Source organism: Netta rufina (genome assembly GCF_964035555.1).
Source record: "Netta rufina genome assembly, chromosome: 35".
Taxonomy (NCBI): Eukaryota; Metazoa; Chordata; class Aves; order Anseriformes; family Anatidae; genus Netta; species Netta rufina.
The window spans coordinates 180,939-205,719 of record NC_140159.1 but is presented as its reverse complement, the minus strand read 5'-3'; the positions used below and the strand labels follow the sequence as shown (position 1 = coordinate 205,719).

Sequence of the window (24,781 nt, the reverse complement as noted above, 5' to 3'; positions counted from 1 at the left end):
CCAAAAGCCCCCCCCGAGCCCCCCCAGTGACCCCAAATCCATCTGATCCCCCCCCCCAAACCTCCGAGAACCCCCCAGGGGACCCCAAAAGCCCCCCCGGAGTACCCCAATGACCCCAAATCCATCTGAAACCCCCCCCAGAGTACCCCAGGGACCCCAAAAGCCCCCCCTGGAGCCCCCCAATGACCCCAAATCCCCTGAAGCCCCCCCCAAGCACCCCATGGACTCCAAAAGCCCCCCTGGAGCCCCCCCCCCCCCAATCCCTGAAGCCCCCCCAGGACCTCCTGGAGACCCCCAAGGAACCCCAAAGCCCGCTCTGGAGCCCCCCAGGCTCCCCAAATCCCCCTGAAGCCCCCCCAGGACCTCCAAATCCCCTTCTGGAGCCCCCCAGGACCTCCTGGAACCCACAGAGAAACCCCAAATCCCCCTCTGGAGCCTCCCAGGCCCCCCAAATTCCCCCTCTGGAGCCCCCTCAGGACCTCCTGGAGCCCTCTGAGGAACCCCAAATCCCCCTCTGGAGCCCCCCAGGCCACCCAAATCCCCCTGAAGCCCCCCCAGGACCTCCAAATCCCCTTCTGGAGCCCCCCAGGACCCCTTGGAGCCCCCCGAGGAACCCCAAATCCCCCTCTGGAACCCCCCCGGACCTCCTGGAGCCCCCTGAGGAACCCCAAATTCCCCTCTGGAGCCCCCCCACAACCCCAAATCCCCCCTCTGGAGCCCCCCAGGCCCCCCCAAATTCCCCCTCTGGAGCCCCCCCAGGACCTCCTGGAGCCCCCTGAGGACCCCCAAATCCCCCTCTGGAGCCTCCCAGGCCCCCCAAATCCCCCTGAAGCCCCCCAAGAACCTCCTGAAATCCCCTGAAGAACCCCAAATCCCCCTCTGGAGCCCCCCAGGCCCCCCAAATTCCCCTCTGGAGCCCCCCCAGGACCTCCTGGAGCCCCCTGAGGACCCCCAAATCCCCCTCTGGAGCCCCCCAGGACCCCCAAATTCCCCTCTGGAGCCCCCCCAGGACCCCCTGGAGCCCTCTGAGGAACCCCAAAGCCCCCTCTGGAGCCCCCCAGGCCACCCAAAGCCCCCCCCGGAGCCCCCCAGGACCTCCTGGAGCCCCCCGAGGAACCCCAAATCCCCCTCTGGAACCCCCCAGGACCTCCTGGAGCCCCCTGAGGAACCCCAAACCCCCCTCTGGAGCACCTAAGGAACCCCAAATCCCCCTCTGGAGCCCCCCAGGCCCCCCAAATTCCCCTCTGGAGCCCCCCCAGGACCTCCTGGAGCCCCCTGAGGACCCCCAAATCCCCCTCTGGAGCCTCCCAGGCCCCCCAAATCCCCCTGAAGCCCCCCAAGAACCTCCTGAAATCCCCTGAGGAACCCCAAATCCCCCTCTGGAGCCCCCCAGGCCCCCCAAAATCCCCTTGAAGCCCCCCCAGGACCCCCCCCCGGACCTGCTTCAGGCTGAGCAGCAGGACGCGCGCCCACTCCTGGCCGTCCATGCGGCGGATGCACGCCAGCGTCTCCTTGATGATGTCCCCGTACTCGGCGTGAAACTGGGGGAAAACGGGGGGGCACGGGGGGTCCCCAAGGAGCCGAGGGGACAGCAGGGGGTGGGGACGGCGTCCCCAGCCCCGTCCCCACCTTGTCGTAGTGCTTGAAGACGTCGGAGGCGGCGCTGGGCTCCAGGACGTTGTAGATGATGAGCTTGCAGAAGCCGGCCAGCAGCACGCGGCGGCGGTGCAGCTTCTCCATGCGTGCCTCGGCGGCCTCGGGCTCTGCGGGGACAAGGGGACAGCTTGGGGACAGTTTGGGGACACGGAAAGGACGCCAGGAGCAGCTGGGGGAGGTCCTCAGTGGGGTTTGGGGGCACTAAGGGGATGTTGAGGGGATTTGGGGCACCAAAGGGATGCCAGGAGCAGCTAGGAGAAGTCCTCCAGGGGGCTTGGGGACATCTTGGGGACACCTTGGGGACAGTTTGGGGACACTAAAGGGACGCCAGGAGCAGCTGGGGGAGGTCCTCGATGGGGTTTGGGGGCACTAAGGGGATGTTGAAGGGATTTGGGGCACCAAAGGGATGCCGACGAGCAGCTAGAAGTCTTCCAGAGGGCTTGGGGACATCTTGGGGACACTGAGGGGACATTAAGGGGACATCTTGGGGACACCAAAGGGACACTGAAAGGATGCCAGGAGCAGCTGGGGGAGGTCCTCCGTGGGGTTTGGGGGCACTAAGGGGACGTTGAGGGGATTTGGGGCACCAAAGGGATGCCAGAAGCAGCTCGGAGAAGTCCTCCAGGGGGCTTGGGGACATCTTGGGGACATCAAAGGGACACAGGAGACATCTTGGGGACAGTTTGGGGACACGGAAGGGACGCCAGGAGCAGCTGGGGGAGGTCCTCAATAGGGTTTGGGGGCACTAAGGGGATGTTGAGGGGATTTGGGGCACCAAAGGGATGCCACGAGCAGCTAGAAGTCTTCCAGAGGGCTTGGGGACATCTTGGGGACACTGAGGGGACATTAAGGGGACATCTTGGGGACACCAAAGGGACACTGAAAGGATGCCAGGAGCAGCTGGGGGAGGTCCTCAGTGGGGTTTGGGGGCACTAAGGGGATGTTGAGGGGATTTGGGGCACCAAAGAGATGCCAGGAGCAGCTGGGAGAAGTCCTCCAGGGGGCTTGGGGACATCTCAGGGACATCTTGGGGACATTAAGGGGACACGAGGGGACATCTCCGAGCCACCAGGGCCACCTCAAAGCCATCCTGAGGCCACCAGGGACTGCTCGGAGATGTCTTGGGGCCACCTTGGGAACATCGGGACCACTTTGGAACCACGGGGGCCACTTCACGACCACGGGGACCACCCGAGGCCCCCCGGGGCCACCTTGGGGACATGAAGGGACACCTTGGGGACACGAGGGGACATCTCAGAGCCACCAGGGCCACCTCAGAGACACCCCAAGGGCATCTTGGAGACATCTCAAGGCCACCAGGGACTGCTTGGAGATGTCCTGGGGCCACTTTGGGGCCACCGGGACCACATGGGGCCATGGGGGCCACCTGGGGACACAAAAGGACACCCTGGGGACATGAGGGGACACCTTGGGGACACGAGGGGACATCTCGGGGCCACCAGGGCCACCTCAAAGCCATCCTGAGGCCACCAGGGACTGCTCGGAGATGTCCTGGGGCCACCTTGGGGACATCGGGACCACCGGGACCACTTTGGGGCCACCTCACGAGCACGGGGGCCACCCGAGGCCCCCCGGGGCCACCTTGGGGACACGAGGGGACATCTTGGGGCCACCAGGGCCACCTCAGAGACACCCCAAGGGCACCTTGGAGACATCTCAAGGCCACCAGGGACTGCTTGGAGATGTCCTGGGGCCACTTTGGGGCCACCGGGACCACATGGGGCCATGGGGGCCACCTGGGGACACAAAAGGACACCCTGGGGACATGAGGGGACACCTTGGGGACACGAGGGGACATCTCGGGGCCACCAGGGCCACCTCAAAGCCATCCTGAGGCCACCAGGGACTGCTTGGAGATGCCTTGGGGCCACCTTGGGGCCATCGGAGCCACCGGGACCATTTTGGGGCCACCTCACGACCACGGGGGCCACCTGGGGCCTCCCAGGGCCACCTTGGGGCCATGAAGGGACACCTTGGGGACACGAGGGGACATCTCAGAGCCACCAGAGCCACCTCAAAGCCATCCTGAGGCCACCAGGGACTGCTCGGAGATGCCTTGGGGCCACCTTGGGGCCATCGGGACCACTTTGGGACCACGGGGGCCACCCGAGGCCCCCCGGGGCCACCTTGGGGACGGGTTGGGGACACCTTGGGGACCTCACCGTCACCGTCCCCGTCCCCGGGGCTGAAGACGTGGTCGAGGAGCACGGCGGCCAGCTGGGAGCGCAGCCCCGCGTCGGGCACCAGCCGCAGCGGGGCCAGCGCCACCCCGGCCCCGCGCGTCCCCGAGGGCCCCAGCACCAGCAGGAGGTCACTCAGCACCACGAAGGCCTTGGGGACAACGGGGACAACGGGGACAAGGTCGGCACGGGGCCACCGAGGTGCCACCTGGCCCCCTGGCCCCTCGGTGTCACCTGCTCCTGGACGCCGGCGTCGCCGTCGGAGAGGCAGCTCTGGCACAGGGCGCAGAAGGAGGTGGTTTTGTCCTTCAGGCTCAGCAGCTGCTCCTGGGGACACCCGGGTGGCATTTGGGGACAGCCAGGTGGCACTTGGGGATGTCCCCAAGCCGGGGCCACGTCCTCGCGAAGAGGGGGTTGTCCCCTTGTTGTCCCCTCCCTGCTGTCCCCCTGTTGTCTGTTCCCACTCCAGGGTGGTGGCGCTGCTGGGGTCCCTGTCCCCATGTCCCTGTCCCTGTCCCCATGTCCCTGTCCCCATGTCCCCATGTCATGTCCATGTCCCCATCCCCATGTCCTGTCCCTGTCCCTGTCCCCATGTCCTGTCCCTCTGTCCTTTTCCTGTCCCCATGTCCCCATCCATGTCCCCATGTCCCTGTCCCCATGTCCTTGTCCCTGTCCCGATGTCCTGTCCCTGTCCCTGTCCCCATGTCCTGTCCCTCTGTCCTATCCCTGTCCCCATGTCCCCATTCATGTCCCCATGTCCCTGTTCCTATGTCCTCTCCCTGTGTCCTATTCCTGTCCCCATGTCCCCATCCATGTTCCCATGTCCCTGTCCCCATGTCCTTGTCCCTGTCCCCATCCGTGTCCCCATGTCCTGTCCCTGTCCCCATGTCCTGTCCCTGTGCCCTATTCCTGTCCCCATGTCCCCATCCATGTCCCTGTCCCTGTCCCCATGTCCTGTCCCTGTGTCCTATTCCTGTCCCCAAGTCCCTGTCCCCATGCCCTATTCCTGTCCCCAAGTCCTGTCCCTGTCCCTGTGTCCTATTTCTGTCCCCATGTCCCCATCCATGTCCCCATGTCCCTGTTCCTGTCCCCATGTCCCCATCCCTGTCCCCCCGTCCTGTCCCCGTGTCCTATTCCTGTCCCCATGTCCCTGTCCCCATGCCCTATTCCTGTCCCCATGTCCCGTCCCTGTCCCCTGCCCCATGTCCCCATGTCCCCATCCCCACCCAGTGTCCCCATATCCCCGTCCCCACATCCCTGCCCCCTTCCCAACGTCCCCAAATCCCCAACTCCCTGTCCCCACAGCGTCCCCATGTCCCTATCCCCTACCCCAGTGTCCCCAGTGTCCCCAGTTGTCCCCATGTCCCCAATCTCACCTGGGGGACATCGGTGTCGGGCAGCCGCGACAGCTCCCAGAGGATGTGGAAGTGGGCGCAGGTGATGGCGGGGACAAGGAGCTGTGGGGACACCGGGTGGCCTCGTGTCCCCTCCCTGGAGTTGTCCCCAATGTCCCCAGTGTCCCCCAGTGTCCCCAGTGTCCCCAGGTACCTGCGGGGGCACCTCGCCCGTGGTGGCCGCGCGCTGCAGGAGGAGGGCGCAGGGCTCGAAGAGCTGCCAGGGAGTCAGGTCGTGGGCGCTGCGGGGACAGGGACAGGGGACATGGGGACAGGGGACATGGGGACAGGGGACACGGGACATGGGGACATAGGGACAAGGAGGTGGGGACACCAGGAAGGGGACAGGGATGTGGGGACAGGGGACACGGGGACATGGGGACAGGGGACATGGGGACAGGGGACACGGGGACATGGAGGTGGGGACATGGGGACAGGGGACACGGGGGTGGGGACATGGGGACATGGGGATATGGGGATATGGGGACAGGGGACACGGGGACATGGAGGTGGGGACATGGGGACAGGGGACACGGGGGTGGGGACATGGGGACATGGGGACAGGGGACATGGGGATATGGGGACAGGGGACATGGGGACATGGAGGTGGGGACATGGGGACATAGGGACAGGGGACACGGATGTGGGGACATGGGGACAGGGGACATGGAGGTGGGGACATGGGGACAGGGTACATGGGGATATGGGGACAGGGGACATGGGGATATGGGGACAGGGGACATGGGGACAGGGGACACGGGACATGGGGACATAGGGACAAGGAGGTGGGGACACCAGGAAGGGGACAGGGATATGGGGACAGGGACCTGGGGACACTGGGAAGGGGACAAGGACATGAAAATGGGGACAGGGACATTGGGAAGGGGACAGGGACGTGGGGACAGCGACGTGGGGACATTGGGAAGGGGACAGGGACATGGAAATGGGGACAGGGACATGGAAATGGGGATGGGGACATGGAAATGGGGATGGGGACATTGGGAAGGGGACGGGGACACTGGGAAGGGGACGGGGACGTGGGGACAGGGACCTGGGGACATTGGGAAGGGGACGGGGACATGGAAATGGGGACAGGGACATTGGGAAGGGGACAGGGACATGGGGACAGGGACATCAGGGATGGACTAGGGACACGGGAATAGGGGGAAAGGGGACAGGGACATGGGGCCAGCGCCCCAGGGGACACATTGGGGACACGTTGGGGACAGGAAGGAACACATTGGGGATGGGGGGACACGTTGGGGACACTTTGGGGACACGTTGGGGACACGGGGCACACTTGAAGAGGACGGCGAGGCGCTTTAGGGTGGCGGCGGCGCTGTACAGCTCCTCCTCGTCCAGGGACGGCAACTGCGGGGGGGGGACAGGGGGTTGGGGACAGCTGGGGACACCCCGGGGGGATGGGGACACCCCAACAACCCCCCCCCAAGCTCTAAGCCCCACAACCCACCCCAAATCCCTCCCAAATCCCATATAACCCCCCCAAATCCCCCCAAAAAACCCTATAATCCCCCCGAATCCCCCCCCAAATCCCCTATAACCCCCCTGAATCCCCCCCAAATCCCCTATAACCACTCCGAATCCCCCCAAATCCCTCCAAACCCACCCCAAATCCCCCCCAAATCCCCTATAACCCCCTCAAATCCCCTATAATCTCCCCAAATCCCCCCCAAACCCCCTATAATCCCCCCAAATCCCCTCTAGCCCCCCCAAATACCTCCAAACACTCCCCAAATCCCCCCCAAATCCCCTATAGCCTCCCCAAAACCCCCTGTAATCCCCCTGAATCCCCCCCAAATCCCCTCTAATCCCCCCAAATCCCCCTCAAATCCCCTCTAACCCCCCCAAATCCCCCCAAAACCCCCTGTAATCACCTCTATAACCCCCCCAAATCCTCTGTAACCACCCTATGTCCTCCCCAAATGCCCTATAATGCCCCCCAAATCCCCTCTAACCCCCCCAAATCCCACCAAACCCACCCCAAATCCCCCCCAAATCCCTTCTACCCCCCCGTACCCTCAGCAGGCGGTGGCAGCGCTCCCCCAACAGGTCCCCCATGCCCCCATCCCCACCCCATTGCCCCAAAACCACCTCAAATCCCCCCCCAAAACCCCCTAGAATCCCCCCTAACTCCCCCCAAATCCCCTATAACCCCCCCAAATCTTCCCCAAACCCCTTATAATCCCCCTGAGTCCCCCCAAATCCCCTATAGCCCCCCCAAAACCCCCTATAACCCCCCTGAATCACCCCAATTCCCCTATAACCCCCCTGAATCCCCCCCAATTCCCCTATAACCCCCCAAAATCCCCCCCAAACCCCCTCTAACCCCCCCAAAACCCCCTATAATCCCCCCGAATCCCCCCAAATCCCTCCAAACCCACCCCAAATCCCCCCCAAATCCCCTCTAACCCACCCCAAATCCCCTATAATCCCTCTGAATCCCCCCAAAACCCCCTATAATCCCCCCAAATCCCCTCTAACCCCCCCCAAATCCCCCCCAAATCCCCTCTACCCCCCCCCAAATCCCCTCTACCCCCCCCCAAATCCCCTCTAACCCCCCTGAATCCCCCCCAAAACCCCCTATAATCCCCCCAAATCCCTCCAAACCCACCCCAAATCCCCCCCAAATCCCCTCTAACCCCCCCCAAATCCCCTCTAACCCACCCCAAATCCCCTCTAACCCACCCCAAATCCCCTATAATCCCCCTGAATCCCCCCCAAAACCCCCTATAATCCCCCCAAATCCCTCCAAACCCACCCCAAATCCCCCCCAAATCCCCTCTATCCCCCCCCAAATCCCCTCTAACCCACCCCAAATCCCCTATAATCCCTCTGAATCCCCCCCAAATCCCCTCTAACCCCCCCAAATCCCCTCTACCCCCCCCGTACCCGCAGCAGGCGGTGGCAGCGCTCCCCCAGCAGGTCCCCCATGCCCCCATCCCTATCCCATTACCTCCATCCCATTACCCAAAACCATCCCAAATCCCCTATAATCCCCCCTTACTCCCCCCAAATCCCCTATAACCCCCCTGAATCCACCCCGAATCCCCTATAACCCCTCTGTATCCCCCCCAAATCCCCTATAGCCCCTCTGAATCCCCCCCAAATCCCCTATAATCCCCCCTAACTCCCCCCCATCCCCTATAATCTCCCCAAATCCCCTCCAAATCCCCTCTAACCCCCCCTAAATCCCCCTATAATCCCCTATAACCCCACCAAATCCCCCCAAAACCTCCTGTAATCCCCCCGAATCCCCCCAAATCCCTCCAGACCCACCCCAAATCCCCCCAAACTCCCCCTCTACCCCCCCAAATCCCCTCTAACCCCCCCAAATCCCCTCTAACCCCCCCAAATCCCCCCCAAATCCCCTCTACCCCCCCCAAATCCCCTCTAACCTCCCCAAATCCCCTCTAACCCCCCCAAATCCCCTCTAACCCCCCCAAATCCCCCCCAAATCCCCTCTAACCCCCCCGTACCCGCAGCAGGCGGTGGCAGCGCTCCCCCAGCAGGTCCCCCATGACCCCATCCCCACCCCATTACCCCAAAACCACCCCAAATCCCCCCCAAACCCCCCTAGAATCCCCCCTAACTCCCCCCAAATCCCCTATAATCCCCCCCCAAATCCCCTATAACCCCCCCAAATCTTCCCCAAACCCCTTATAATCCCCCTGAATCCCCCCCAAATCCCGTATAACCCCCCTGAATCCCCCCCCAATTCCCCTATAACCCCCCTGAATCCCCCTCAAATCCCCTCTAATCCCCCCCAAATCCCTCCAAACCCACCCCAAATCCCCCCAAATCCCCCCCAAATCCCCTGAATCCCCCCCCAAATCCCCTCTAACCCCCCCAAATCCCCTGAATCCCCCCCCAAATCCCCTCTAACCCACCCCAAATCCCCTATAATCCCCCTGAATCCCCCCCAAAACCCCCTATAATCCCCCCAAATCCCCTATAACCCCCCCAAATCCCTCCAAACCCACCCCAAATCCCCCCCAAATCCCCTCTAACCCCCCCAAAATCCCCTCTAACCCCCCCGTACCCGCAGCAGGCGGTGGCAGCGCTCCCCCAGCAGGTCCCCCAGGCGGCTCCGTGCCAGCTCCCCGCGACCCCGCAGGGGCAGCCGGGGGTCGCAGAGGGCCCCCAGGGCGCGGGCGGCCGCCCCCAGGACCCCCGGCCCCGTGTGCTTCTGCACCAGCTCCTGCAGCTGCGCCAGCGCCTGCTCCAGGGGCTGCGGGATATGGGGTGGGGGTCACGGCCACCCCAAAAGGGCCAGGGGACACCGGGACCCTATGGGGAATGGGGACGCTAAAGGGCAAGGGGACGTGGCGACCCTATAAGGATTGGGGACACGGGGATCCCAAAGGGTGAGGGGACACGGGGACCCCATGGGGAATGGGGACGCCAAAGGGCAAGGGGACACGGTGACCCTATAAGGATTGGGGACATGGGGACCCTATAAGGATTAGGGACATGGTGACCCCAAAGGGTGAGGGGACACGGTGACCCTATAAGGACTGGGGACATGGGGACCCTATGGGGGATGGGTGACCCTATAAGGACTGGGGACACGGGGACCCTATGGGGGATGGGTGACCCTAAAAGGATTGGGGACATGGCGACCCTATAAAGATTAGGGACATGGTGACCCCAAATGGCAAGGGGAAACAGTGACCCTATAAGGATTGGGGACATGGGGACCCTATGGGGAATGGGGACCCCAAAGGGCCAGGGGACACGGGGACCCTATGGGGAATGGGTGACCCTAAAAGGACTGGGGACATGGCGAACCTATAAGGATTGGGGACACGGGGATCCCAAAGGGTGAGGGGACATGGGGACCCTATGGGGAATGAGTGACCCTAAAAGGACTGGGGACACAGTGACCCTATAAGGATTGGGGACATGGGGACCCTATAAGGATTGGGGACACGGGGACCCCAAAGGGTGAGGGGACATGGGGACCCTATGGGGAATGGGTGACCCTAAAAGGATTGGGGACATGGCGACCCTATAAGGATTGGGGACACGGGGACCCCAAAGGGTGAGGGGACATGGGGACCCTATGGGGAATGGGTGACCCTAAAAGGATTGGGGACATGGCGACCCTATAAGGATTGGGGACACGGGGACCCCAAAGGGTGAGGGGACATGGGGACCCCATGGGGAATGGGGACGCCAAAGGGCAAGGGGACACGGTGACCCTATAAGGACTTGGGGACACGGGGATCCCAAAGAGCCAGGGGACACGGTGACCCTATCAGGACTGGGGACATGGTGACCCTATAAGGACTGGGGACAGGGTGATCCCAAAGGGCCAGGGGACACGGGGACCCTATGGGGAATGGGTGACCCTAAAAGGATTGGGCACACGGTGACCCTATAAGGACTGGGGATATGGGGACACTATGGGGAATGGGTGACCCTAAAAGGATTGGGGACATGGCGACCCTATAAGGATTGGGGACATGGGGACCCTATAAAGATTAGGGACATGGTGACCCCAAATGGCAAGGGGACACAGTGACCCTATAAGGATTGGGGACATGGGGACCCTATGGGGAATGGGGACCCCAAAGGGCCAGGGGACACGGGGACCCTATGGGGAATGGGTGACCCTAAAAGGATTGGGGACATGGCGACCCTATAAGGATTGGGGACACGGGGATCCCAAAGGGTGAGGGGACACGGGGACCCTATGGGGAATGGGTGACCCTAGAAGGACTGGGGACACAGTGACCCTATAAGGATTGGGGACATGGGGACCCTATAAGGATTGGGGACACGGGGACCCCAAAGGGTGAGGGGACATGGGGACCCTATGGGGAATGGGTGACCCTAAAAGGATTGGGGACATGGCGACCCTATAAGGACTGGGGACATGGGGACACTATGGGGAATGGGGATCCCAAAGGGCAAGGGGACACAGTGACCCTATAAGGATTGGGGACACAGGGACCCCAAAGGGTGAGGGAACATGGGAACCCTATGGGGAATGGGTGACCCTAAAAGGATTGGGGACATGGCGACACTATGGGGGATGGGTGACCCTATAAGGACTGGGGACACGGGGACCCTATGGGGGATGGGGACCCCAAAGGGCAAGGGGACATGGTGACTCTATAAGGATTGGGGACACGGGGACCCTATGGGGGATGGGTGACCCTATAAGGACTGGGGACATGGGGACCCTATGGGGAATGGGGACCCCAAAGGGCAAGGGGACATGGTGACTCTATAAGGATTGGGGACACGGGGACCCTATGGGGAATGGGTGACCCTGTAAGGACTGGGGACATGGTGACCCCAAAGTGTGAGGGGACATGGGGACCCTATGGGGAATGGGAATCCCAAAGGGCAAGGGGACACGGTGACCCTATAAGGACTGGGGACACAGGGACCCCAAACAGTGAGGGGACATGGGGACCCCTAGAGCCAGGGGACACAGTGACCCTATAAGGATTGGGGACATGGTGATCCCAAAGGGTGAGGGGACACGGGGACCCTATGGGGAATGGGGACCCCAAAGGGCAAGGGGACACAGTGACCCTGTAAGGATTGGGGACATGGTGACCCCAAAGGGTGAGGGGACACGGGGACCAGGTGACCCTATAGGGCCGGCTGACCCTATAGGATTGGGGTCAGGTGACCCTATAAGGACCAGATGACCCTACAGGATTGGGGTCAGGTGACCCTATAAGAACCGGGTGACCCTAAAGGACCGGGTGACCCTATAGGATTGGGGTCAGGTGACCCTATAAGGACCAGGTGACCCTAAAGGACTGGGTGACCCTACAGGATTAGGGTCAGGTGACCCTATAAGGACCAGGTGACCCTATAGGATTGGGGTCAGGTGACCCTATAAGGACCAGCTGACCCTATAGGGTTGGGACCAGATGACCCTATAGGGACCGGCTGACCCTATAGGACTGGTGCTAGGTGACCCTATAAGGACCAGGTGACCCTATAAGGACCAGGTGACCCTAAAGGACCGGGTGACCCTATAGGGTTGGGGTCAGGTGACCCTATAGGGCCGGCTGACCCTATAGGATTGGGATCAGGTGACCCTAAAGGACCGGCTGGCCCTATAGGATTAGGGTCAGGTGACCCTATAAGGACCAGGTGACCCTAAAGGACCGGCTGACCCTATAGGACTGGGACCAGGTGACCCTATAAGGACTGGCTGACCCTATAGGACCAGCTGACCCTATAGGACTGGTGTTAGGTGACCCTATAAGAACCAGGTGATCCTATAGGACTGAGTGACCCTATAGGATTGGGGTCAGGTGACCCTATACGGACCAGGTGACCCTATAGGGACTGGCTGACCCTACAGGATTGGGGTCAGGTGACCCTATAAGGACTGGGTGACCCTATAGGACCGGCTGACCCTATAGGATTGGGGTCAGGTGACCCTATAAGGACTGGGTGACCCTATAGGACCGGCTGACCCTATAGGATTTGGGTCAGGTGACCCTATAAGGACCAGGTGACCCTAAAGGACCGGATGACCCTATAGGACTGGGACCAGGTGACCCTATAGGGCCCGCGCTCACCCTCTCCAGCCGCGCGGTGCAGTAGACGCTGAGCTCGAAGCAGCTCAGCACCTCCAGCAGCGGCGTCACCTTCTCCTCGTCCGCCGAAAACTTGGGTTTTTTTTGGGGGGGGGGTCACAGGGGGTGAGGGGGGGTCACCCGGGTGTCCCCCCCAACCCCCAAAAATGTCCCCAAAGGTCCCCTCACCTTGGCCAGCAGCCGGGGCAGGATTGGGGCCAGGCAGAGGCTGAGCCGCGAGCGCTGCTCCGCCGCCGCCCGCCTCTCCTTGGGGGGCACCTGGGGGGGGGCACAGGTGACAATGATGACAATGACCCCCCCCCCGGGGACAATGACACCCCCCCGGGGGTCACTGATACCCCATCAGGGGTCACTGATACCCCATCAGGTGGCACTGACCCCCCCCCTTGGTGACAATGACCCCCCCAGGTGACAATAATCCCCCCCTTGGTGACACTGAGACCCCCCCAAGGTGACAATAACCACCCCCGGTGACATATAACCCCCCCTTGGTGACACTAACCCCCCCCCCAGGTGACAATAACCCCCCCTTGGGGACACTGAGACCCCCCCTTAGGGACACTAACCCCCCCCCAAGTGACAATAACCTCCCCCCAGGGTGACAATGAGACCCCCCAGGTGACAATAACCCCCCCTTGGGGACACTGAGACCCCCCCTTGGTGACAATGACCCCCCCAAGGTGACAATAATCCCCCCCTTGGTGACACTGAGACCCCCCCAAGTGACACTAACCCCCCCTTGGTGACAAAGACCCCCCCCAGGTGACAATGACCCCCCCCCAGGTGACAATGACCCCCCCGCGATGACATTAAGACCCCCCCTTGGTGACAATGACCCCCCCAAGGTGACAGTAAGACCCCCCCAGGTGACATATAACCCCCCCTTGGTGACACTAACCCCCCCCCCAGTGACAATAACCCCCCCCTTGGGGACACTGAGACCCCCCCAGGGTGACAATAACCTCCCCCCAGGGTGACAATGAGACCCCCCAGGTGACAATAACCCCCACCTTGGGGACACTGAGACCCCCCCTTGGTGACAGTGACCCCCCCCAGGGGACAGTACGACCCCCCCAGGTGACAATGACACCCCCCCAAGTGACAATGAGCCCCCCCCCAGTGACAATAACCCCCCTGGTGACAATAACCCCCCCCAGGTGACATATAACCCCCCTTGGTGACACTAAGACCCCCCCCCAAGTGACAGTGACCCCCCCCTTGGGGACAATGCCCCCCCCCTGGTGACAATAACCCCCCCCCAGGGACACTGAGACCCCCCCCAGGTGACAGTGACCCCCCCCAGGGACACTGAGACCCCCCCCCAAATGACAATGCCCCCCCCGGTGACAATAACCCCCCCCTTGGTGACACCGAGACACCCCCCAGGTGACAGTGACCCCCCCCCTTGGGGACAATGACCCCCCCAGGTGACAATGAGCCCCCCCCCCCAGTGACAATAACCCCCCCCCTTGGGGACAATGCCCCCCCCGGTGACAATAACCCCCCTTGGTGACACCGAGACCCCCCCCCAGGTGACAATGACCCCCCCAGGTGACAGTGACCCCCCCCCAGGTGACACCGCCACCCCCCCCTGTACCTTGCGGGGGGGTCCTCGTCCCACTGGGGGCCCCCCCCCCCGCCGCCCGCTTGGCGCTGGCCGCCAGGATCTCCACCAGGGCCTTCTCCTGCTGGTCGCTGAGTGCTGGGGGGGGGAACTGGGATGGACTGGGAGGGACTGGGAGGGGGGCTGGGGGGAACTGGGGGGGCTGGGAGGGACTGGGAGGGGGCTGGGGGGGGACTGGGGGGGCTGGGAGGGGGCTGGGGGGAACTGGGGGGGCTGGGAGGGGGGCTGGGGGGGACTGGGGGGGCTGGGAGGGGACTGGAGGGGACTGGGGGGAACTGGGGGGGCTGGGAGGGGACTGGGGGGGACTGGGATGGACTGGGAGGGGGCTGGGGGGGGCTGGGATGGACTGGGAGGGGACTGGGAGGGGGGCTGGGGGGAACTGGGGGGGCTAGGAGGGGGCTGGGGGGGGGGGACTGGGATGGACTGGGAGGGGGCGGGGGGGATGGGGGGCTGGGGTGGCTGGGAGGGGGGGTGGGGGGAACTGGGATGGACTGGGAGGGACTGGGAAGGGGCTGGAGGGGACTAGGGGAGGACTGGGAGGGGGCTGGGGGGGACTGGGATGGACTGGGAGGGCTGGGAGGGACTGGGGGGAACTGGGGGGGGACTGGGATGGACTGGGATGGACTGGGAGGGGATTGGGGGGGGATGAGGGGGTCTGGGGGGGGCACTGGGAGGGACTGGGAGGCAGTTGGGGGAGGACTGGGAGGGGACTGGGATGGACTGGGAGGGGGTTGGGGAGGTTCCCAGTGTCCCCCAGCTCCCCCCAGTATCATTCCAGTGTCCCCTGGTGCCATCCCAGTGCCTCCCAGTGACCCCTGGTGCCCACCCAGTTATCCCCACTTTCTCCCAGTCCCATCCCAGTACTCCCCAGTGCCCCCCAGTGCCTCCCAGTTCCCTCCCTGTGCTTCCCAGTTCACTCCCAGTGCCCCCTAGCATCCTCTCCCCATGCCTCCCAGTCTCTCCCAGTCCCTTCCAGTGCCCCCTGGCACCCTCCCAGTCCCATTCCAGTCCCTCCCAGTTATCCCCAGTGCCACCCAGTCCCATCCCAGTACTCCCCAGTGCCCCCCAATGCCTCCCAGTTCCCTCCCAGTTCTTCCCAGTGCCCTCCCAGTGCCCTGTGGCACCATCTCAGTGCCTCCCAGTCCCATCCCAGTCCCTCCCAGTGCCTCCTAGTGCCCTCCCAGTCCCCCCCAGCGCCCCCTGGTGCCCTCCCAGTGCCCTCCCAGTTATCCCCAGTTCCTCCCAGTCCCATCCCAGTACTCCCCAATGCCTCCCAGTTCCCTCCCAGTTCTTCCCAGTGCCCCCTGGCACCATCTCAGTGCCTCCCAGTCCCTCCCAGTGCCCCCTAGTGCCCTCCCAGTGCCCCCTAGCACCCTCCCAGTCCCCTCCCAGTGGCTCCCAGTTGCCCACCCTCCCCGGGGGCCTCCTCCAGCAGCAGCACCCCCCAGCCGTGTCCATCCCAGTGCCCTCCCAGTGCCCCCCAGTCCCCCCCAGTGCCCTCCCAGTTATCCCCAGTTCCTCCCAGTCCCATCCCAGTACTCCCCAGTGTCCCCCAGTGCCCTCCCAGTTATCCCCAGTTCCTCCCAGTCCCATCCCAGTACTCCCCAGTGCCCCCCAATTGCTCCCAGTTCCCTCCCAGTGCCCCCTGGCACCCTCCCAGTGCTTCCCAGTCCCTCCCAGTGTCCCCTAGTGCCTTCCCAGTGCCCCCTAGCGCCCTCCCAGTGCCTCCCAGTCCCCTCCCAGTCCCTCCCAGTGGCTCCCAGTTGCCCACCCTCCCCGGGGGCCTCCTCCAGCAGCAGCCCCCCCCAGCCGTGTCCATCCCAGTGCCCTCCCAGTGCCCCCCAGTCCCCCCCAGTGCCCTCCCAGTTATCCCCAGTTCCTCCCAGTCCCATCCCAGTACTCCCCAGTGCCCCCCAATGCCTCCCAGTGCCCCCAGCACCCTCCCAGTGCCTCCCAGTCCCCTTCCAGTGCCCCCTGGCACCCTCCCAGTCCCATCTCAGTCCCTCCCAGTGCTCCCTGGCACCCTCCCAGTGCCCTCCCAGTTATCCCCAGTTCCTCCCAGTCCCATCCCAGTACTCCCCAGTGTCCCCCAGTGCCCTCCCAGTTATCCCCAGTTCCTCCCAGTCCCATCCCAGTACTCCCCAGTGCCCCCCAATGCCTCCCAGTTCCCTCCCAGTGCCCCCTGGCACCCTCCCAGTGCTTCCCAGTCCCTCCCAGTGCCCCCTAGTGCCTTCCCAGTGCCCCCTAGCGCCCTCCCAGTGCCTCCCAGTCCCCTCCCAGTCCCTCCCAGTGGCTCCCAGTTGCCCACCCTCCCCGGGGGCCTCCTCCAGCAGCAGCCCCCCGGCCGTGTCCCAGTCCCGCAGCTGGGGCCCGGCGCAGTCCCAGAGGCTGTCCACCAGGTACGGGGCGTGCTGGTGGAGCTGGGGACAGGGACAGCGCTGTCACCGGGGGTCCCCGGGGTCACCTGGGGTCACCTGAGGTCACCTGGGGTCACCCGGGGTCCCTTGGGTGTCACCTGGGGTCACCTGGGGTCCCTTGGGTGTCACCTGGGGTCGCTTGGGTGTCCCTGGGGTCACCCGGGATCACCTGGGTGTCACCTGGGGTCGCTTGGGTGTCCCTGGGGTCACCTGGGTGTCCCCAGGTGTGCCCTGGTGTCCCCTGGGTGTCCCCTGGTGTCCCTTGGGTGTCACTTGGTGTCCCCTGGTGTCACCTGGGGTCCCTTGGGTGTCACCAGGGGTCACCTGGGGTCACTCAGGGTCACCTGGGGTCCCTTGGGTGCTCCCCAAGTGTCCCCTGGGGTCGCTTGGGTGTCCCCTGAGTGTCCCCCGGTGTCCTTGGTTGTCCCCTAGGTATCGCCTGGGTGTCCCCTGGTGTCCCCTGGGTGTCCTTTGGGTGTCACATTGAGTCCCTGGGTGTCCCTGGGTGTCCCCAGCTGTGTCCTTGGGTGCCCCTGGATGTCCCCTAGTGTCACCTGGGGTCCCCTGGGGCCCCCTGGGTGTCCCTGGATGTCCCCTGGGTGCCCCTGGATGTCCCCTGGGTGTCACTGGAAGTCCCTTGGGTGCCCCCTGGTATCCCTGGGTGTCCCCTGGGTGTCCCCTGGGTGTCCCTTGGGTGTCCCTGGATGTCCCCAGGTGTCCCTGGATGTCCCCAGACGTCTCCTGGGTTTCCCCTAGGTGTCCCCCGGTGTCCCTTGGGTGCCACTTGGTGTCCCCTGGGAGTCCCCAGATGTCCCCTGGGTGTTACTGTAAGTCCCTTGGGTGTCTCCTGGTATCCCCAGGTGTCCCCTCGATGTCCCTGGGTGTCCCCAGCTGTCCCCTGGGTGTCCCCGGGTATCCCCTGAGTGTCCCCAGCTGTCCCCTGGGTGTCCCCTGGGTGCCCCTGGGTTTCCCCTAGGTGTCCCCTGGTGTCCCTTGGGTGCCACTTGGTGTCCCCTGGGTGTCCCTGGATGTCCCCTGGGTGCCACTTGGTGTCCCCTGAGGTCCCCTGGGTGTCCCCAGCTGTCCCCTGGGTGTCACTGGAAGTCCCTTGGGTGTCCGCTGGTACCCCTGGGTGTCCCCAGCTGTCCCCTGGGTGTCCCCTACGTGTCCCCTGGTGTCCTTTGGGTGCCACTTGGTGTCCCCTGGGGTCCCCTGGGTGTCCCCAGGTGTCCCCTGGGTGTCCCTGGATGTCCCCAGACGTCCCCTGGGTGCCCCTGGGTGTCCCCTACGTGTCCCCTGGTGTCCCTTGGGTGCCACTTGGTGTCCCCAGATGTCCCCTGGGTGTCTCTGGATGTCCCCTGGGTGTTACTGTAAGTCCTTTGGGTGTCCCCTGGTATCCCCAGGTGTCCCCAGGGTGTCCCCAGCTGTCCCCGGGTGTCCCTTGGGTGCCACTTGGTGTCCCCAGGGTGCCCCCAGAGTGTCCCCAGGGTGTCCCCAGGGTGTCACCTCGCTCCCGATGAAGAAGGCCAGCAGCAGGCGGAAGAAGGTGCGGTTGTCCCCGTTGCCGGGGGACGGCTCGGTGTCACCCTCGTTCCGTGGGGACAGCAGGCTGGGGACGAGGACAGGGGGTGACATTGGGGAGGGGACAGCGGGGGGGGGGACATCAGGGGATGCGGGGTCCCAAGATGGGTTTTGGGGGGAGAGGGGGTGGGGACAGGGGGACGGAAAGGGACACGGGATGGGGACAGGGGGGTCCCAGGGGGATTGGGGACAGGGTTGGGGACAGCGAGGGACACGGGATGGGGACAGGGGGGTCCCATGGGTGTGGGGACAGGGTTGGGGACACAAAGGGACATGGGGTGGGGACACAGGGGTCCTAGAGGGATTGGGGACAGGGTTGGGGACAGCGAGGGACACGGGATGGGGACAGGGGAGTCCCATGGGGACGGGAATGGGGACATAAAGGGACACGGGGAGGGGACACACAGGGGTTGGGGACACAAAGGGACACAGGAAATGGGGACAGGGGGGTCCCGTGGGTGTGGGGACAGGGCTGGGGACACCAAGGGACCGGCGGGGACACGGCAGGACCGGGTGCCACCATCCCCACGGGGACACCCCCAGGTGCCACCAAGCCCCGGCGCCCGGTGACAGCACTGATTGGGGACAACACCCGGGGGGGGTGAAAGACCCCAGGGGGTGACACCGGGAGGGGACAAGGGCCAGGGGACACGGGGAGGTGACACGGGGAGGGGACAAGGGGGTGGCCCGGCCTCACCTGCGGTAGAGGAAGAGGCCGGCGGCGGCGGCGAGGGGGCGGCGGGCGCCGAAAACGGCCGGGTAGACGCGGTGACAATCGGCCTCCGTCAGCGCCTCGGCCACCGTGCTGAGGTGACAACGGGGACACCGCTGTCCCCCGGCCGTGTCACCTGTCCCCGAGCCCTGTCCCAACCCCTCCAGTCCCGTGGCGCCCCGCTGTTGTCCCCCAGCTGGTGCCCGTTTTGTGTCCCCATCTGTGCTCTCTGACCCTATTCGGTGTCCCCGGTGTCCCCATCCCCCGTGTCCCCAATGTCCCCAATGTCCCCCGTGTCCCCAATGTCCCCAATGTCCCTCCCTGGCCCCATCTCCCCCATTTTGTGTCCCCTCATCCCCTTTGTTCCCTCCAAGCCCATCCCATGTCCCCCTGTCCCCGATGTCCCCCCAGTGTCCCTCCTGTCCCCAATGTCCCCAGTGTCCCCATGTCCCCAATGTCCCCCCCATGTCCCTATTGTCCCCCATGTCCCCCCTGTCCCCAATGTACCCCTTATCTCCCCATCCCCAATGTCCCCCTCTCCCCAATGTCCCCCCATGTCCCCAGTGTCCCCCTTGTCCCCAACATCCCAAATGTCCCCATGTCCCCAACGTCCCCAATGTCTCCCCATGTCCCCAATGTCCCCGCCATGTCCCCAACGTCCCCAATGTCCCCCCCATGTCCCCCCCATGTCCCCAACGTCCCCAATGTCCCCCCCATGTCCCCAATGTCCCCATGTCCCCAACGTCCCCCTGCCGCCAATCCCCAATGCTCCCCATGTCCCCCCCATGTCCCCAATGTCCCCCCCAAGTCCCCAATGTCCCCCTCATGTTCCCAACGTCCCCAATGTCCCCCCCATGTCCCCAACGTCCCCCCCACGTCCCAGACGTCCCCAATGTCCCCCCCATATCCCCAATGTCCCCAACGCCCCCCTTGTCCGCAACATCCCCCATGTCCCCAATGCCCCCCTCATGTCCCCGATGTCCCCCCCTTGTCCCCAGTGTCCCCCCCTTGTCCCCAACATCCCCCATGTCCCCAATGTCCCCCCCGTGTCCCCAATGTCCCCCCCATGTCCCCAACATCCCCAATGTCCCCCTGCCCCCAATCCCCAATGCCCCCCATGTCCCCCTTGCCCCCCCAAATCCCCTATGTCCCCAATGCCCCCCCCTTGTCCCCAATGTCCCCCCCCGTGTCCCCAACGTCCCCAAACTCACTCCAACATCACTGTCAGCAGCTTCACCACCTCCACGGCCACCTCGGGCTCCTTGTCCAGCACCATGGCCACCAAGCGGGCCTGGGGGGGGGGGGACACCGTGAGGGGACACCCGTTGTCACCCCCTGGGGACCTCGGCAGGGAGGTGACAGCGTTGGGGACACGGGGAGGGGACAGGCTCACCTTGAAGCGCCCGGTGAAGAGCTCCATGTGCGTGGCCGTGTCCCGGCGGGCGTACAGCCCCCGCAGCACCCGCACGCAGCGCAGACGCACCTCCCCCTGCTGCGGGTCCCCAAGTGTCCCCAAGTGTCCCCAAGTGTCCCCAAGTGTCCCCAAGGGTCCCCTCCCGGCCACAAAGGACCCCAAGGGTCTCCTCTCCTAACCCCAAGGGTCCCCTCCCAGCCCCAAAGGTCCCCAAGGGTCCCCTCTCCCAGCCCCAGTCGTCCCCACGTGTCTCCTCTCCTGACGCCAAGTGTCCCCAAGTGTCCCCAAAGGTCCCCTCCTGGCTCCAAAGGTCCCCAAGTGTCTCCTCTCCTGGCCCCAAGTGTGCCCAAGGGTCCCCACAGGTCCCCAAGTGTCCCCTCCCAGCCCCAAGTGTCCCCCATCCTGCTCCCAAAGGTCCCCAGCCATCTCCTCCTGGCCCCAAGTGTCCCCAGCTGTCCCCACGGATCCCCTCCCAATCCCAAAGGTCCCCAAGTGTCCCCTCTCCCAGCCCCAGTGGTCCCCAAGTGTCCCCCATCCTGTCCCCAAAGGTCCCCAGCCATCCCTTCCTGGTCCCAGTGGTCCCCAAGTGCCTCCCATCCTGGCCCCAAGGGTCCCCAAGGGTCCCCTCCAGGCCCCAAAGGTCCCCAAGTGTCTCCTCTCCCGACGCCAAGTGTCCCCTCCTGGTCCCAAGTGTCCCCAAGCGTCCCCAAAGGTCCCCTCCTGGCCCCAAAGGTCCCCAAGTGTCTCCTCTCCTGGCCCCAAGTGTGCCCAAGGGTCCCCACAGGTCCCCAAGTGTCCCCTCCCAGCCCCAAAAGTCCCCAAGAGTCCCCCATCCTGCTCCCAAAGGTCCACAGCCGTCTCCTCCTGGCCCCAAGTGTCCCCAAGTGTCCCCCATCCTGTCCCCAAAGGTCCCCAGCCATCCCTTCCTGGTCCCAGTGGTCCCCAAGTGCCTCCCATCCTGGCCCCAAGGGTCCCCAAGGGTCCCCTCCCGGACCCAAGTGTCCCCAGGGGTCCCCTCCCAGCCCCAAAGGTCCCCAGGTGTCCCCTCTCCCAGCCCCAAGTGTCCCCAGGGGTCCCTTCCTGGCCCTAAAGGTCCCCAAGTGTCTCCTCTCCTGACCCCAAGTGTCCCCAAGTGTCCCCTCCCAGCCCCAAGTGTCCCCCATCCTGCTCCCAAAGGTCCCCAGCCAGCCCCTCCTGGCCCCAAAGGTCTCCAAGTGTCCCCTCCCTGCCCCAAGTGTCCCCAAGTGTCCCCCATCCTGTCCCCAAAGGTCCCCAGCCATCCCATTCTGGTCCCAGTGGTCCCCAAGTGTCCCCTCTCCTGGCCCCAACTGTCCCCAGGGGTCCCCTCCTGGCCCTAAAGGTCCCCAAGTATCTCCTCTCCTGGCCCCAAGTGTCCCCAAGTGTCCCCTCCCAGCCTCAGGTGTCCCCAAGGGTCCCCTCCTGGCCCCAAAGGTCCCCAAGTGTCCCTCCCAGGGAACCCCATGTCCCTGAGGTGTCCCCCAAGGCATCCCTATGCCCCCACAGTGTCCCCATGTCCCCAAGGCATCCTGATGTCCCCAAAGTGTCCCCAAGGCATCTCTATGCCCCCAGGGTGTCCCCATGTCCCTGCGGTGTCCCCACAGTGTCCCCATGCCCCCCAGCTGTCCCTGTGTCCCCAAGGTGTCCCCACAGTGTCCCCATATCCCCAAAGTGTCCTTTTGTCCCCAAGGTGTCCCCACAGTGTCCCCATGTCCCCAAGGTGTCCCCACAGTGTCCCCATGCCCCCCAGCTGTCCCTGTGTCCCCAAGATGTACCCACAGTGTCCCCATGTCCCTGAGGCACCCCCACAGTGTCCCCATATCCCCAAGGTGTCCCCACAGTGTCCCCATGTCCCCGAGGTGTCACTGCGTCCCCAAGATATCCCCCCGCTCTCACAGCTGTCCCTGTGTCCCCAAGGCATCCCCATGTCCCCACAGTGTCCCCACGCCCCCCAGCTGTCCCCGTGTCCCCGAGGTGTCCCCAGGATGTCCCCACCTTGTCGTGCAGGGTCCAGCCGAGGTACTTGAGGTGGCTGTCGGTGAGGAAGGAGGCCGGGAAGCTGCACATCCACGTCCCCAGCTCCTCCATGCACAGCGCGCGCACGTCGGGCACCACGTCCCTGGGGGGGGGACAGCGCCTTGGGGACACCCCCACGGGGACACCCCCACGGGGACACCGCCACAGGGACATCGCCTTGGGGACACCACGGCCCCGACACACTCGGGGTCCTCAGGGCCACCCCAGGGACCCCCCTGTCCTGGTGATGTTCTTCAAGGAGAACCCAACTTGGTTCTGTCCCAGTTCCAAACTGGTCCCAGTTCCAAACCCCTCCTGGTGATGTTCTCCAAGGAGAATCCAACTTGGTTCTGTCCCAGTTCCAAACTGGTCCCAGTCCCCACCCCCTCCTGGTGATGTTCTCCAAGGAGAACCCGACTTGGTTCCGTCCCAGTTCTAAACTGGTCCCAGTCCCCAACCACAACTGGTGACGTTCTCCGAGGAGAACCCCAATTGGTTCCGTCTCAGTTCCAAACTGGTCCCAGTTCCCAACCCCTCCTGGTGATGTTCTCCAAGGAGAACCCAACTTGGTTCCGTCCCAGTTCCAAACTGGTCCCAGTCCCCAACTCCTACTGGTGATGTTCTCCAAGGAGAACCCAACTTAGTTCCGTCCCCAGCACCACTCCAGTGCCACCCCAGTGCCCCCCAGCGCCACCCCAGTGCCACCCAGTGCCCTCCAGCATCACCCAGTGCCCCCAGCGCCAACCCAGTACCATCCAGTGCCACCCCACTGCCACCCAGTGCCCCCCAGCACCACCCCAGAGCCACCCAGCACCACCCCAGTGCCCCCCAGTGCCACCCCCACTGCCACCCAGTGCCCCCCAGCGCCACCCAGTGCCCCCCCAGCGCCACCCAGTGCCCCCAGTACCCCCCCACACCTGTATCGGTGCACGAAGACCCCCTTGAAGATGGCGTTCATCACGGCCTCGATCTCCTCCTGCTGCTCCTGGAGCTGGGTGGCACCCACGGGCGTCACCGGGGCGCCCTTGCCCGTGTCCCCACCGTGTCCCAAACGTCACCCACCTCCCGCAGCGTCTCCAGCAGCGCCTCCAGCTTGCCGGGGGCTCTCCGGGGGGGGCTTTTACCCCTTTCGGCCTCGTAGAGCCTTTGGGTGCTGTCGCGGCGCCGGCTCAGCCCCAGCGCCACCTCCACCAGCGCCGTCATCAGCTTCATGGCTGGGGACAGCGGGACGGTGGCGGGGGGGGGGCGTCGGGACGCCCGGCGGGTGACAATTTTGGGGTGGGGGGTGTCACCTACCTGCCAAGGTGGCCGTGTGGCGGAAGGCGCGCACTTGGGAGTCGGCGAGGCCGGTGAGAATCGCGGCGAGGCCGCCGAGGAGGAAGCCATCGTAGAGGACGGCGTGGCGGCTCCGCAGGGCCACCGCTGTCACCACCGCCCCAAAAGAGGCCCGAAAACGGCGCCACGGCCCCGTGGAGAGGGACAGGGGGTAGTCGGAGGAGTCCTGGGGGGGGACACGGGGGCAGAACGGGGACACGAAGGGATGAGGCGGCGGGGGTGGACGGGGGGGGAATGAGGGCGGAAAGGGAGAAAATGGGGTGCAAGGGGGCAAAGTGGGGACACAAGGGGGCAACACAGAAAAGAGACAAAATAAGGAAGACATAAAGGGACAAAATAGGGACGCAAAGGGACAACATAGCGACACAAGGGGCAAAACAGGGACACAAGGGGACAAAACAGGGACACAAAGGGACAAAACAGGGACACAAGGGGACAAAACGAGGACGCAAAGGGACAAAACGAGGACACAAGGGGACAAAATGGTGGGACACAAAGGGACAAAATGGAGGGATTGAAAGGGACAAAATGGGGATGCAAAGGGACAAAACAAGGACACGAGGGGACAAAATGGGGAGATTGGGATGGACAAAATGAGGGGACACAAAGGGACAAAATGGGGATTGGAAGGGACAGAACAGGGACCCAAAGGGACAACGTGGCGGGGATGTAAAGGGACAAAATGAGGGGGGCATAAAGGGACAAAATAGGGATGCAAAGGGACAAAATGGAGGGGACGTAAGGGACAAAATGGGGACACAAAGGGACAAAATGGGGGGACGCAAAGGGACAAAGCTGTGGGACGATAAAATGGGGACGCA

The 24,781-nt window shown here is 64.3% G+C and overlaps 1 protein-coding gene across 1 annotated transcript in view; it reads right to left on the bottom strand.

The window, feature by feature from the left end:
* Positions 1 to 1,191: 1,191 nt before the first annotated feature.
* STAG3 (STAG3 cohesin complex component) overlaps positions 1,192 to 24,781 on the bottom strand; it is a gene marked incomplete at both ends in the record, with an annotated part of 27,200 nt that continues 3,610 nt past the window's right edge. The window contains 22 exon segments of the mRNA XM_084304149.1: positions 1,192 to 1,275; positions 1,440 to 1,541; positions 1,630 to 1,763; positions 3,840 to 4,008; positions 4,092 to 4,184; positions 5,234 to 5,314; positions 5,406 to 5,493; positions 6,552 to 6,622; positions 9,312 to 9,500; positions 12,826 to 12,915; positions 13,012 to 13,089; positions 14,441 to 14,467; positions 14,469 to 14,545; positions 16,776 to 16,887; positions 18,391 to 18,493; positions 19,163 to 19,270; positions 20,389 to 20,468; positions 20,571 to 20,669; positions 22,605 to 22,728; positions 23,543 to 23,616; positions 23,688 to 23,839; positions 23,922 to 24,126. Of these exon segments, the coding sequence (XP_084160275.1) occupies positions 1,192 to 1,275; positions 1,440 to 1,541; positions 1,630 to 1,763; positions 3,840 to 4,008; positions 4,092 to 4,184; positions 5,234 to 5,314; positions 5,406 to 5,493; positions 6,552 to 6,622; positions 9,312 to 9,500; positions 12,826 to 12,915; positions 13,012 to 13,089; positions 14,441 to 14,467; positions 14,469 to 14,545; positions 16,776 to 16,887; positions 18,391 to 18,493; positions 19,163 to 19,270; positions 20,389 to 20,468; positions 20,571 to 20,669; positions 22,605 to 22,728; positions 23,543 to 23,616; positions 23,688 to 23,839; positions 23,922 to 24,126 (2,340 nt within the window).